Consider the following 14,083-nt stretch of genomic DNA (forward strand, 5'->3'; position numbering starts at 1 on the left):
ACTCACACCAGCTTGGCATTCAGACACGAGCCTTGTGCGGTGAAACCACAAGGTGTCACCGCTAGCAGGGCGTGAGCCGCGCCTGCGCGTCTAACACGTGCGCCCCTGCTAGAGGCAAGCTTGCACTCTCTCCGGTTTGTGGACAATAATTTTCTAGGCAGAAATGTTTATGAACAAAAAAGAAAATGTGTTCCCCCGTTATTCCATCCGTCACGTGATTTTATTTCAGCACCCACGTGCTCGGCAGCGGAGGCGGGCGAGCCGAGCCGAGCAGAGGCGCGTACCGCAGGTTTGGGAGTTTTGGGGGGCCGGGGGGACGTTGCCACCTTCCTCTCCTCCGCTTCAAATGATAGCTCAACAACAAACGTGGCTTGTCGTCATTATCGTCGTGTGGACATTTCCAGCAGCCAAATGCTCTAAGTGCGTGACGTTCATTCTAAATGCGGAGGAAAAGACCGGAGAGAAACTAAATCCACACGACCACAGGGAGAGAGAGACACGCAAACTCCAAACATACAGCAACAGGCGTCAGGGTCCGGTTCGAACCCACGACCTCCTGTAGACCAGGCGAGGTAGTTAACATCTCCGAGCCACCGTGATGATGATGAGAGAGACGCAAACTCCTAATATACAGGCAATGTGGCCGTACAATCTGCAGCGGGGCTTCCCAGCCCGCATAGCTGGCGTCTTCCGCCAGCTATGCCGTGCCCCCCGCTCATCCCCTAAACGACAGCTGCCCCCCATTCCCCCTACGCAGGGAGCTCGGCCGGACGCACGGCTCCCCAACACGGCGCTATTGCCGAGGCGCGAGTGCGTTCAAATATTAAAACGGCGTCATCGTCTGTGCCCCGCGGGGCTCTAGCGAGGGGCGCGCGGTGCGGTGCTTGCGTGCGTCACCTCGTCTTTGGAACGCGTCAAAATCCGCAAAGGGCTATCACTCACACACACGTGGATACACTCACACACGCACACGAGGGTACACATAGACACACACGTGGGTACACATAGACACACACGTGGGTACACATAGACACACACGTGGGTACACTCACACACACGTGGGTACACTCACACACGTGGGTACACTCACACACACGTGGATACACATAGACACACACGTGGGTACACATAGACACACACGTGGGTACACACACTCACACGTGGGTACACATAGACACACACGTGGGTACACATAGACACACACGTGGGTACACTCACACACACGTGGGTACACACAGACACACACGTGGGTACACATAGACACACACGTGGGTACACTCACACACACTCACTCACACGTGGGTACACACACTCACACGTGGGTACACACAGACACACACGTGGGTACACATAGACACACACGTGGGTACACATAGACACACACGTGGGTACACATAGACACACACGTGGGTACACTCACACACTCACACGTGGGTACACATAGACACGTGGGTACACATAGACACACACGCCGTGGGGCACAAGTGCGACTTCAGTATTATCCGTGTCATAGTTGTAGTATTATTATCGTGTGCCTGTGCCTGCCACGATGTTGGGAGTTTGTAGCAGATGAACCCATTACTCGAGGAGCTGTTCCCAAGCAAGCGTGATGTGTAGCATATCAGTTCATTGTACGGCAGCTAACGAGAAACGAAAGAACGACTTTGCAAAAGGCGGCCACCACGGCAGTGGGCTACCGACGGTACGGTTGCGGTCACCGCGAATGTTGTTGTTGTTGTCGTTGTTTATTTTCTTCTTTAAGCGTCAACACGACTTTCATTTTTCAAAGATTTTTCTTTTCAGCGGCGATGTTATTTCGTCAACGTTTCGAAAACTTTTTTTCTCGAAAGATCGAGGGCCCCCCCCCCCTCCAGCCCCCCCTCCCTCCAGCCCCCCCCCCGCTCCATTCCTCTCTCCAGCCCCCCTCCCTCCAGCCCCCCCTGCCCCCACCCCACCGTATTGACGAAGAGGCTGGAGGAGTCCCACGACCTTCGCTGCGGCGTAGGTTTTACATTTCAAAAAAAAATCCCCGGGGCGGATTCTTTCTCTGTTTTGTTTGTTGTTGTTGTCGTTGTTGGTCTCCTCAAAGCCGCATTGAGCAGCCAAGCCACGAGCTGAAACCCCCCCCCACCCCCCCACTTGCAGCAGGGGGTGGGCAGAGATGTCCTGGGACGGGTAGCAGCAACAGACCCCGGTGAGATGCCGCGTGCCCTTGCTGTTCCCGAGACCGCCTTCACCGTGGCAGAGATTTATTCCGGGACGGGTTTCGTGCGTGTGGTGGAGGGTGGGGGGGGGGTTACAATCAGACTCTCGATGTGCAGAAAGCCGCGGCAATGATGTTACCGGCCAGTGTTGTTCCGGTTGACCACGAAGGCAGATGGCCCTTGCCTTCCTTTCCCGCTGTGCGAAGACGAACAGTCAATCAACCCATTCTTTGGGTCTTTCGGTAAAGTCACGTAGATAGGTTCAAAGAAAATAACAAAAAAAACTACGACGTTTCGATCGCAACACGAGCGATGTGTGTTCAAGTTCAAGTTCATTTATTAGGTATAGCCCTGTGAGCCATTCGGCTCTTGAATCGGGTGCAACCGCAACAAGCAAAAAACAAAAACATGAACAAAAAACAGCTTAAAGTGAATATGTGACTAAGTGCAAACAGAAAATCCAAGAAAAGACAGCGAAATATTGCAGAAAAAACACCGTACACCAACGCTGTGTGCAAAAATCCCAGTGGGATGCGATCGCAACGTGACTTTTACCGAAAGACCCAAAGCATATGAATTCCTGCAGTCACGAAAGCTTTAAGTCAAGAGTCGGTCACCTTCCAGATGTGTTTGGCGTCGCTGCTGCTGCTGCTGCTGGTGGTGATGGACCACACACATTTCCTAACGTCTCCACCCCCCTTCCTTACATGTTTGCGCTCGCGTTCGGTCGTTCGTCCGTTTCCTTCGCAAAGCGATGCAGCCAATAGATGCGGGCATTAACTGGCAGGGGATTGCCACGACAACGTCCGTGACTGCCCCCCTCGGCAGTGGCACATGTGGGCAGCCCACGCCGGCTTTGCCACCCTCTCTCGAAGGGGTTTCGAGAGGGACTTTCTCAACTCGTCAAAAGTGTCGCTCGACAACTGACCCGGTTACTAGACGTATCAGAATCTTTATTTAGACTCGGGGGCGAGGAATCCGATGAGCTATGAAGCTCTTCATCAACAGAAATTCCCCGTAGTACGGGGCGGGTCTTTAAACGCGGACCGGGGAAACTGCTCACGAATCTGCGTGGTGTCCTCGTCCCAGAAAGCCATCCTTAGATTTTATATCGCCAGTAAAAACTAAAATAAAGTTGCGTGTGTTTGTGTGTGCACGAGGGGAACGCAACATCGGTCACGTGGGCATATAGACGACAAACCCGACTCTTCGGTTTAAAAAAAAACTGAACTGAAAAAAAATGGGAACAAAAGTAGATATATAAAAGAAATCGTCTTTATTTTGTTATTGAATTTAAACCAGCTAGACGCGGGGGTCTCCGTCAAAGGGGGTTGTCTCTGTGGCAATTGGCCATGCTGGGGGGGGGGGGTCGGGGATGTTGCATTTGACACAGCAGGGGGCACAGGTCATCTCAGTCAGTCGACCCATGGCACCTGCTGGGTCTGGCTCTGTCCCGTGACCTCCCGCTGCCAGCGGGCGTTCGACCACTTCACGTGGCCTCAGCGTGCACATAGCCTGGCACAAGCGCCGTAGCGACGTCGCCGCCACTTAGTGGCGAATGGCGGTTGTTGTCGATGTTGTTGCAGTTTGCGGCCTCGACAGCAGAGGGCAGTGATCGCTCACTGCCGGATCAAGGCCTCGTTACGCATCCGTGGTGGGAAGGGAGCGGGGAGGGGAGGTGGGGGGTGGGGTTGTTCAGCCATACTTCACCACGCTGAACACAACTCGAGCGAACAGAAAGTCTCCTCCGTTGTTGATGGGGAATGCGAGCCCCGCGGGGAGGGGAACAACAACAAGGTGGCCTGGACGCGTTGAATACAGGGTGATCCATTTACAGATACCCATGGAGATATGATCACACACGCGACTGCATGTTTGTATGCCTCTGTACGACTCCCACCAATCTCGAATTTTGAACACCGTCTTCCTCGCTGTAAGATGTCGAGTCCATCGGCTTTTCGCGGCGATATCCAAGCAGACGCTGAGAGGCAATGCGAGTCGTGAGTGCTGTATTTGTCCAACGGGTCGTCGCGTTGGCTGCGGACGAGCCCATTGGTTTGCGATGTGAATGGGGAGGAATGTCCCTGTCAGGTGCCCTTGATGCCATCCCAGGTTGGTGGTCGTGGCGAGGTTGCGTCTGATTCTCTGGGTGCGTGACAACACAGCTCGGCTGTGGCAGTCCACCGCGGGATAAATGCCCTCCGTCCCACGCTCAATTGGCCGCGAGGGTTGTGTCGCCCATACTTCACCACGCTGGTCTAACTAAAATATTTTATTTTGCCAGGGAAGGCCCATTGAGCTATTACTATACTGCCATTTTCAGAAGCGACCTGGCCACAAATGATAGCGCAATGAAATGGCTTATCATCGTGTGGAAATCTATAGCAGCCAAATACTCGAAACGCATGTCGCTTCTATATGTGGAGGGAAAACCTGGAGGACCCGGAGAAAAAAAAATCTACGCGACCACGATGTGAGAGAGACACCGCAAACTCCAAATATGCAGCGGGCGTCAGGGGTCGGTATCGAACCCACGAACTCCTGTATACCAGGCGAGGTAGTTAACATCTCCTAGCCACCGTGATGATGAGAGAGAGAGAGACATTCAAACTCCAAATATCAGCGGGCGTCAGGGTCGGGGCCGAACCCACGAACTCCTGTATACCAGACGAGGTAGTTAACATCTCCTAGCCACCGTGATGATGATGATGAGAGAGAGGCATTCAAACTCCAAATATCAGCGGGCGTCAGGGTCGAGGCCGAACCCACGAACTCCTGTATACCAGGCGAGGTAGTTAACATCCCTGGTGGGGAAGGGGGGGGCCCGGGACAACCGGTTGAAGACGCAACCTCTCCAGCGATGCTGCTCGTGAATTGACTGCAGGTGGGCCGTGCGTGGTTCACAGCGCAGTGCGCTAACCACTGCGCCACCACTCAACACGAGTACAGACACGTTGTGGTGCTCCATTTCTCAACGTGTCCGATGAGAGTGAATGATGCGATGGACATTGTGTTGAAGTTTTGCCACATTTGGGTTGCATCAGTTGCTGCTCTTGGCACACTGATGAATAATGTTTTATTGGGAGCTACACTGCAGACGTGTGACCCCCTCCTCCCCCATCGCCAATGAGCCGTCTGACTCCAACGTTGTCCCAACGCGAGCTGCATGTGGGGTGAGCGTTGTGAGCCTGTGGCCATTTGCTAAATAGTAATAATTTACTCGAGACCGTGGTCAACCCACTGCTGGATGGCCTCCCCACCATCGCAGGTTGTTCGTCCAGATCCCACCACGGTGCTTGGTGCTGGTCGGTGGGGAGGTAGTGGCCTCCAGATCCGACATCACTCTCCATTGATGTTTGTTTGCCGTGGTCGGGAATTGAACTCAGGTATGCCGGGTTCGGAGCGCAGTGCGCTGCCCAACTGTGCCACTGCCGCCGCCACCCTCTGTTTTACCCCATCTGTCCATAATTGTGTCAATGATGACCGATTCCACGTCTAAGTGTGTCTGCTCTTGCCGCCGTGTGCACTTCGTAATAATCAGTATTAAAACACGTGTTACTAAAAGGATTGGATAGGAAAAAAAACAAAGCCGTTCTAAACCCCGCAAGGTGACCCCCGTGTAATTATGAAGGCGTTTATACTTGAGCCACAGTTGTCCCTTGTTTGAGTAGATGTATCCATTAACTGTGCAATGTCTTTGTTTTCAAGCCATTACGATACAAATGCAGAATTTGCCATGAAATCCGTTGTCTTGGATCGAAGGAGGGTAATACGTTTGTTTTCGTTTGTTCAGTATTCCGCAAGTCGTTGTGATTAACACCCGTGGCTCTCAGCAGCCGTGGGAATAATGTGCGATGTTTTTCACGGTTTTTTTGTATCAAATCGGACAGATTTAGTTAAAAATATATATATTGAACTAAAATGACCCCGGGTGTAAGAAATTGTTGAATGTTGAACTGTAACAATTTACGTTGTTCAATTAATACTTCAGTGTTATGAAGAAAAATAATAATAAATGTTTGGGAGGGGGGGGGTAAAATTGTCAATGTCTGTCCCCCAATGCATTGCGCAGCGGGTTCCTGATAAAAACAAACAAAAACCACGGCGTTGTTCTCGTTTTCTAAATAACCGCGACTGCTGTTTCTGTTGTCCTTTTTCCCATTTATGTTTTATTAAATAAGAGGTTACCCTTCGCCGCGCGTGCCATTTGTGCGTTCGCGTGCCCTGAGTTTTGTCGGCATCAAAGCCACTGCAGATGTGTGGCCACGATCGTCAGACTGCACCGCGGGTGATGAGGCAAAGCATTTACAGGCAGCAAGTAGCAGCAGCAGCCCTGTCAAGCTACCACAGCTCGGGTGAGCTTACCAGTGCCGGATTATCCTCGTAGCAAAAGTAGATACATATGCTACGGGCAACGCACTTTCAAGGGCCCCGCGCTAAATGCTTTCAAGCAATCAATTCCGGTTCAGTGATTCTGCACTTGCTCCATTACTATAGTACTATACTGCCTTCAACTTTTATGAACGACCGGGTGTTTAAGGTTCGCGATTTGTCGTATTATCTGGCTGTATAGCAAATGAAAAAATGCAATTACTTTACTATGCAAGTAAAAAATGTGTTTAAATATGAATGTTTTTTTTTATTTAGGGCCCCTTTATAACATATGCTACAGGCCCCGCACTAGCTTAATCCGGCACTGGAGGTTAAAACAGCGCACGCCACTTTGATGAGAAACGGAGGCGAAACCAGTGGCGTTATGACAAGTATTTATGAATCTCAAGTACAAATGAAAACGAGGTAAACAAATTCGCTCTCAGAACTCCATTCATCACCGCCCCCCCTCCCCCTTTCACACACTTCGAGAGCCGCTTTAATCAAAGGTGACACCACCAGCAACAACACAAATCCTGAGGAGACTGAAATTGTTGAAAAACAAAAGCAAAATAAAAGTTACAAACTACATTCAGGGATTAAGAAACCGCCGTTTTCACTTGAACCAACGCCACACACACGCACGCATGCGCGTCGCCACGCTCACCACCGCTCACCACCGCTCACCACGCCTGCCTGCCTGCCTGCAGGCTTCCGAAGCAGACAACCAGTCCACCCATCCCATCCCCGTGCATCCAACAGTCCACGGATGATCACACTGTCATCACCGATACTCGCACATTCCGAGGGAGATGGCCAAGTCGGTAACGGCTTAACGCTGATAAAGAGTTTGGGGCCATGTCAAACGGCAAGTTGGACGTGAGATTATTCATTTCCCTCCTCCAAGGTGAAAGGCCGAGGGAGGCGCTGCACACTGGACCCCGAGGATACCGAAATCATCGCGTGAATTACTCTGGAACGTGAACACTTGAATTGTAACGTTATGGACACCGATAATTATTGCAAGGTTACTCAAATAAAAAAATTCGAATCGCCTGCGTCGCTCAGAGTTTGCGAGCAATGCAGCTTCACCATGTTAGTGTTTTTGTTGTTGTCGTTGAACACCAATGCAGTCAAACAGCGGTACCCCATTTCACAACACACGCAAATAATTTATTTATACATTTCATATTGTAACCGTATGGCGCTCCGGTTGGCGTGCTCAATGAAATTGCACACGCTCCATATGCATATATATAAAAAACCGGAACAGGTGTGTATTTTAAAAATACCGACGCATTCACATTTAACAAAAGAATTAACGATAACGATGAGAAACCAGCAGGTGACTTTTGAAATCGCCGACACGCACAAAAAAAATGCCCGCATTTAAAATAAACAGACGCAAGCACCGTCCAGGAATCGCCCCACCACCACCACCACCACCTCATGGAGACCACTCACACCGTCCACAGCCGTTCAATCTCGACCGTGCATTGCGGAGAAACACATCTCGTTTGTAAATGGGGGAATCGTTGTTGTGCGGTCACCGTTACAACAACCTTCCCAATGATAACTCCTCCATTGAGAATTGGCCTGGGAACAAAACAAAGAAACAATTGCCCTAAGAAGCCATGTCCACATCTCATAACCGTAACGTTGAGAGCAGGTAAGTTTTTAGGTGCACGAGACGGGGCCATTGAGCACTAACAGTGGACACCAGCAAAAACACGCGGTGCACTCAACTGCCTTAAAAGAAAACAAGATGTATAAAAAATATAATATATAAAAAATATATAATCCGCGATGTTTTAGGCAACGGCTCTCTTTCATAGCTCAAAAAACCACGTGTGCTACGAAGTGCCGTTGCCAGTAATATACATTTTCTTTGAAGGCAGTGTTCATTACGAGCATCGAGTTTGTTATTTGATGACCGTGCTCGAACGAGTGCTCAACTCGGTGAACACAGACAAGTCGATGATGGCCGAGTTATTCTCTCTCCCAGATCAACAAGCGAGGGAGGGGGGGGCGAGGGGGGAGGGGGGGCAATTCATTCAGCTGCACTCGGGGGCGGGGAGGGGGCCTCCAGTCAAGAAATATTGGATATCGTTTAAAAAGAAAAAAATCTAACGTAAGTGATAAATCACATTCTTAAAATCGCCAGTCATGCTGCTGTAAGTAGTGCATGTGCAAAACCAGTTTCTCATTGAAAAAAAAAAGTGGATCACTTTCCCATGTCCACGTTTAATCTCTCACTTGAGCCACCAGGGGCACACACGCTCGCGTCCGCCTCCGCAAGAAGAATGAATCCAAGGGGGGCACCAACGAGTGGCGGCTGCTGGGCAGCGGGGCGAGGGGTCGGCTGTTGGGGATTAAAGCTGCGGCAGTGACCCCTGGGAGCCATGGTCAGGTCTAGGCACTGGATACATTTCACGTTGACCAGTGGCACAGGAGGGATCGTAGAATCGAGGATGCTCAGATGCAGTGGTGTGATGTAGTTTCATAGCATCCCCTCCCCCCCCCCCCCATGTATCCACCCTGGGGAAAGAAATTTGTAAAACAACCATATCAGAGATAAGGGTGAAGGAAAAATATTATGCGGATGGCCTCTATCCTATCCTACAACTGTTTATTAACTAGCAATAACAATAAAAAATCTTGAACAGAAACTTAATTATTCTCCAGGAACTCGTAGTGATTTTTACTCTGAGCTGTATGTATTGTAGTGGCTGCTTTTGCTTCATATTGAAGGTTTTTGGGTTAGATCGCATGAGTATAAATGTTGTGTGGCAACCCTCCACCACCCGACACGGCCAGTCAGGTTTGTCACGTCAATTCGTTACTTCAGCCCACCGATGAGTTGGAGAGTAAATCCACAACATTTTACAATTTGAATACGACGTCTCGCTGGTAATTACATCCAGCATCATCTCTCCCTCCGCTCCTCGGGGCCACCGCGTCCGACCGCACCACAGCGCCCCACCTCTTCTTCTGCCTTCCTCTTGATCTCATCTTACAATGATCATGTCTGCATTAACCACAATGCTTGTGGTCAGAATGCAAACAAAAAACACACTCTGATAATATATGCATTGTCCTTGACGCTGATTGGTCCACACCAAAGACAGCTTTCTCTTGAGCCTCGTCTCAAAACGGTGTTAGACCAGAGGACGCCAAAAGGCATACGGCAAAGGAGGTCCCGTGATGTAATTTAAATTATTACTAATCTATTATGTAATTACAATAACCCCCCTCCCCTTCTGATTTCTGCCCCTGATGGGTGCAGTGATCTTGCTCTATCTAAGACCAGAAGCAGGTGGATGGCTTCACTATTCTGACAAATCGCCCGATGATGCTGGTTGATGTAATCACCAGCGATACGTCGTGCGACTCAAATTGTAAACGTTGTGGATTTACTCTCCAACACACCGGTGGGCTGAAGTGGTAACTAATCGGCACGTCTTGTTCACGCGACAAACCTTACGGGCCGTGTCGGGTGGCGGAGGGTTACGACACAATTGCACTTTAACGCGATCTAACCAAAAAACATTCATTATGAATAATATTGGTCGCGAAAGTCCACGAGTTAAACTTGCTTTTGCTTGTCCACGATGTGGAAGATGAAAACAACGATGGAGTTCACGAGTGGCACGTGCGGTGCCTGCCAGGTGCCCAATGCTGGCGCTCTGTCCGGTGGCGCCGCCCAGCGGCGCTGGGGCTGCGTTCTCCTCCTCGACGCCAGCGGCGATTCGAGTCTCGAGCGTCTCTCGCGCAGCTCACCACACTCCGGCTTCGGCGGCGCGAGTGCCGGCTGGCCGACCGGCGGTGGCGGTGGCTGCTGCGTGATCGGCGGTGGTGGTGGTGGCGGCGGCGGTGGCTGCTAGACCGGCGGTGGCTGCTAGGAGACCGGCGGCGGTTGCTCAGAGACCGGCGGTGGCTGCTAGGAGACCGGTGGCGGTTGCTAGGAGACCGGCGGTGGCTGCTAGACCGGCGACGGTTGCTAGGTGATCGGCGGCGGTTGCTAGGAGACCGACGGCGGTTGCTAGGAGACCGACGGCGGTTGCTATGAGACCGGCGGCGGTTGCTAGGAGACCGGCGGCAGTTGCTAGGAGACCGACGGCGGTTGCTAGGAGACCGGCGGCGGCTGTTGCGCGATCGGCGGCGGTTGATAGGAGACCGGTGGCGGTTGCTAGGAGACCGGCGGCGGCTGCTGCGTGATCGGCGGCGGTGGTGCTGGCTGCTATAAGACCGACGATGACGATGGCTGCTTGGAGACCGACGATAGCGTTGGTTGCTCGGAGACTGGCGATAGCGGCTGTCTGACGGGCGACGGCTGCCCCGCCTGTGTGGGGGGTTGCTGTGATCACCGTTGCCAACGTGCCAACGAGCACTCCGCGGGGACATGTCCACCCGGCGCATTTTGCTCCGTCGCCTCGACGACGACCTCGAAGACGACCCCGACGACGACCCCGATGACGACCTCGACGACGACCCCGACGACGACCTCGACCTGCTGCCGAGACGCCGGCAGCCGGAGCCGTCGTAGGATTCTCTGAGGTGGGGAGCGCGCAACTCCTGGACACCTTCACCGCCATCGCGTTGCCCTTGGAGGCACCGACTGTCGTATGTCGCCACTTCATCCGCGGGTTTTTTAACCGGCGGCGCCGGATCCTCCGTCTTGCCAGACAAACTCTCCAACGGGCACTCGGCGGCACCGTTGCTCGCGCCCAGCACGCACGGCATCGTGAGCGCGTGCGCCGAGCCGCTGGTCCACCGCTCCCAGTGAAATTGCGTGCGGTGATCGAGCGGTGGCAGCTTGAGGCGAGCCACCTGCGGCGAGTCTTTTGGTTTGGCCGCGAGCGACGGGCTCGTGGGATTGGGAGGCGGCGGAACCGACGCGTGGCCACTACCCTCGCTTGAAGAATGTCCGCCTCCGTTCTCTTTGCACGTTGGCAACTGCTGTGCACCCACGTTCCTGGAGGAAGACAGAGCGCACAGGTTGAAGCCACAAGACTCGTGCCCGATGTCAGCGTGTTAAGAAGCACGAACGAAGAAGAGTCTCAAATGAAAATGTGAAATACGTACCAAGAGGCGCCGGAGGTTGACTTTTGGTCACTGGTTTTGGGTGGGTCAGTAACTCCACCCTCGGCGATAAACACTTTTTTAATTTCCTGCAACAGCACAGAGGCATTGCAGCAACATTTTAAAGGATCAATCTTTTTTTCATGTTTACGCAATTATGAAAAACGTCATCGGTGTATTTACAAAAACACTATTCAGAATCGGTGATTCTTAAGCGCGTTGTCATTACAAGTGTAATAAAACAAAAATTCTACTGCAGACTGACCAAAGCTGTGCTCACCTCTGCATCTGCGAGCAGATCTCCCGCAGCGGCTCTCTCTTTGTTCCCGTTCACAGCTGCGCAGCTCGGGATGGTCGCCTGCCGCACACAGCCCTCGCCGGCGGTCCCCGGCCTCCCGCCCGAGTCCCCCGCACCGCCCTCGTTCACGGACGCCAGACTTGTCGCCGAGCCTTCACCCGAGGCGGCCGCGACGCCGCTGGCTGCAGCGCAGCGGCGCCCTCCGTCCAAACGCGAGTGCAGGTTTGCCGATTCCTCGGTCATCTTCGTCACAATCTCAGTCTCGGACTCTTCTGAGGATTCGCCGGGCGCGTAAGGGACCAGGGAGGTTAACTGGTTCCGATGGTCGTTGCGGAAGACGAGCTTGCTCGAGCTGAAGAAGCCACGGTGCTGCGAGGGCGCCGTAAAATTCGCATGGGCGGTGACGCCACCCTCGCAGCTGCTGCTGCTGCCCGGCTTCAGCCTGGCGTATTCCCTGATCGACTCTTTGTTCAGCAGCTTGTCCAGCTGGAGGTTGCCGCTGTGCTTGAATTGTACCCCCAGGCTGCTCGCAGCCAACGCCGGCGCGGCGGCGGCGGCCCCCGTCGACAGAGGCGATGCGGCCTCGGTCGCACCGTCAGGTCTCGTCGACGCGGCGGCCTCGCCGCCGTTGCTCGCACCATTGGTGGGCCGCGCGGAAGCCCCGCCCGCCGCGGCGAACGCCGCACCGTTCGTGTCGCATGCCGACTTGAGCTCGGCGCGTAGTCTCTGCGGGAAGGGCTGACCCGGGCACGTGGGGTTCCTCACGAAGGCGGCCGGGTTGGGCGGCTTCAGCTGCACCTGCGCCGCTGCACACGCCAGCGGCTTGGGCAGCGGCGGCGGAGGCCGCTTGCCGTTGTGCCGCTTGCGCTGACGCACGGACGAGCTGCCGTTACTCTTGATATTGACCGCCTGCTTGCCGGCGATTCCGTTGACGGCTCTTCCATTGCTGCTGCTGCTGTTGTTGTTGTTGCTGCTGCTGCTGATAATGTTGCCCATGCCGATGCTGCTGCTTCTGCCGTTGCCATTGCAGTTGCCGCTGCCATTGCTCCCGTTGAAGCGGTCCGATAGCTTGGGCACTTCCAATTTCTGGAGATCAACAAGGCGACGGTGTTAAAGTTCAAAACGCCCGACAATGGGTGAATGAAACAAAATCGGTTTAAGTAAAAACAAAAAGGCGCTGTGCTTCACCATTTGTTTACCTTTATGTTCTTTCTCTCCTCCCCCACTAAACTGGAAAGTGTGCCCTCCACCCCCTCATGTGAAGACACATCCTGCAGTAAGTCGTGGCCTCAGAGAACACAACCCACAGATCGCCCCCTGCTGAATGTTCTATGTATGCACGTATATAATACAGGTTTTTTGCACAGAACTTTAACATTATCAAAATCAATTGAGTGTCCTTGTTGGCACACGTGTTCTGCTACTGCTGACAGTTGTATTTGGGAGAATTTAATATTTCTTTGGTGTCCTTTTAGTCTCATGCGGATCCTTCATCCTGTTTGCCCAACATAGCATTTGCCACAAGTGCAATTAATCCGGTACACAACTTCTGTTGAGAGCTTCGGTAATAATCTTTTGCACCAGATATTATGTACGAATGTTGCATTTCTCTCGCACCGTACGTAGCCAACCACGCTGATCGAAGGTACGGGGGGGGGGGGGGGTGTGGGGGGTGGGGGATGTTTTGCATAAATAAAGAAACATCCTTTACCTTGGCCACGTGACAGGGGAGCTGCGGTCCAGAGACGGGGCCCGGAGTGTCCAGCGCCGGGCGTGCCCGCTTCTTCAGGGCCGCCCGGTACGCCGCCGCTGCCGTCGCCTGCCCCAGCGGGCGATAACTGTCGGCCGGTATCGCGCTCAACTCTGGGCATCTGCACAAAGCACACAGCGGCACGTCGCAAACCGTTAACGCCGCCCGCTCGCTTCACCGCCGTGGCGGATGCCCATCAAAACTAAAAAACGGTCACAAACTACACACTATTTCTTTTTTTTTTACTTTACCAGGTAAGGCCCACTGAACTCTCGTGACCTGGCCACAAACGATAGTTCCAATGAAGTGGCTCGTCATCACGTGGAAATTTATAGCAACCAAATACTCCAAACGGATGTTTCTGAATGTGGAACAAAA

At 52.9% G+C, this 14,083-nt stretch overlaps 1 protein-coding gene across 1 annotated transcript; it reads right to left on the reverse strand.

Annotated features, from left to right (window-relative positions):
• Positions 1–6,958: 6,958 nt before the first annotated feature.
• Positions 6,959–13,845, reverse strand: LOC144726463 (uncharacterized). The gene is made up of 4 exons (XM_078605198.1): positions 13,667–13,845; positions 11,938–13,041; positions 11,661–11,746; positions 6,959–11,550 (listed from the first exon to the last, which is right to left on the reverse strand). The coding sequence occupies exons 2-4, from the start codon at positions 12,949–12,951 to the stop codon at positions 10,215–10,217; spliced, it is 2,436 nt and encodes an 811-aa protein (XP_078461324.1). The 5' UTR covers positions 12,952–13,041; positions 13,667–13,845; the 3' UTR covers positions 6,959–10,214.
• Between the last annotated feature and the right edge of the window lie 238 nt (positions 13,846–14,083).

The sequence above is a fragment of the Lampetra planeri genome, chromosome 23 (assembly GCF_965212315.1).
Source record: "Lampetra planeri chromosome 23, kcLamPlan1.2.h2, whole genome shotgun sequence".
NCBI lineage: Eukaryota > Metazoa > Chordata > Hyperoartia > Petromyzontiformes > Petromyzontidae > Lampetra > Lampetra planeri.

Bases quoted from the DNA above. Each gene is read 5' to 3' on its own strand.
- LOC144726463 (XM_078605198.1), bottom strand. From the start codon at position 12,951: ATGGGCAACATTATCAGCAGCAGCAGCAACAACAACAACAGCAGCAGC. The intron at 11,747-11,937 runs GTGAGCACAGCT...GTGCTGTTGCAG, and splicing joins ATCTGCTCGCAGATGCAGAG to GAAATTAAAAAAGTGTTTAT. The intron at 11,551-11,660 runs GTACGTATTTCA...GTCTTCCTCCAG, and splicing joins TCAACCTCCGGCGCCTCTTG to GAACGTGGGTGCACAGCAGT.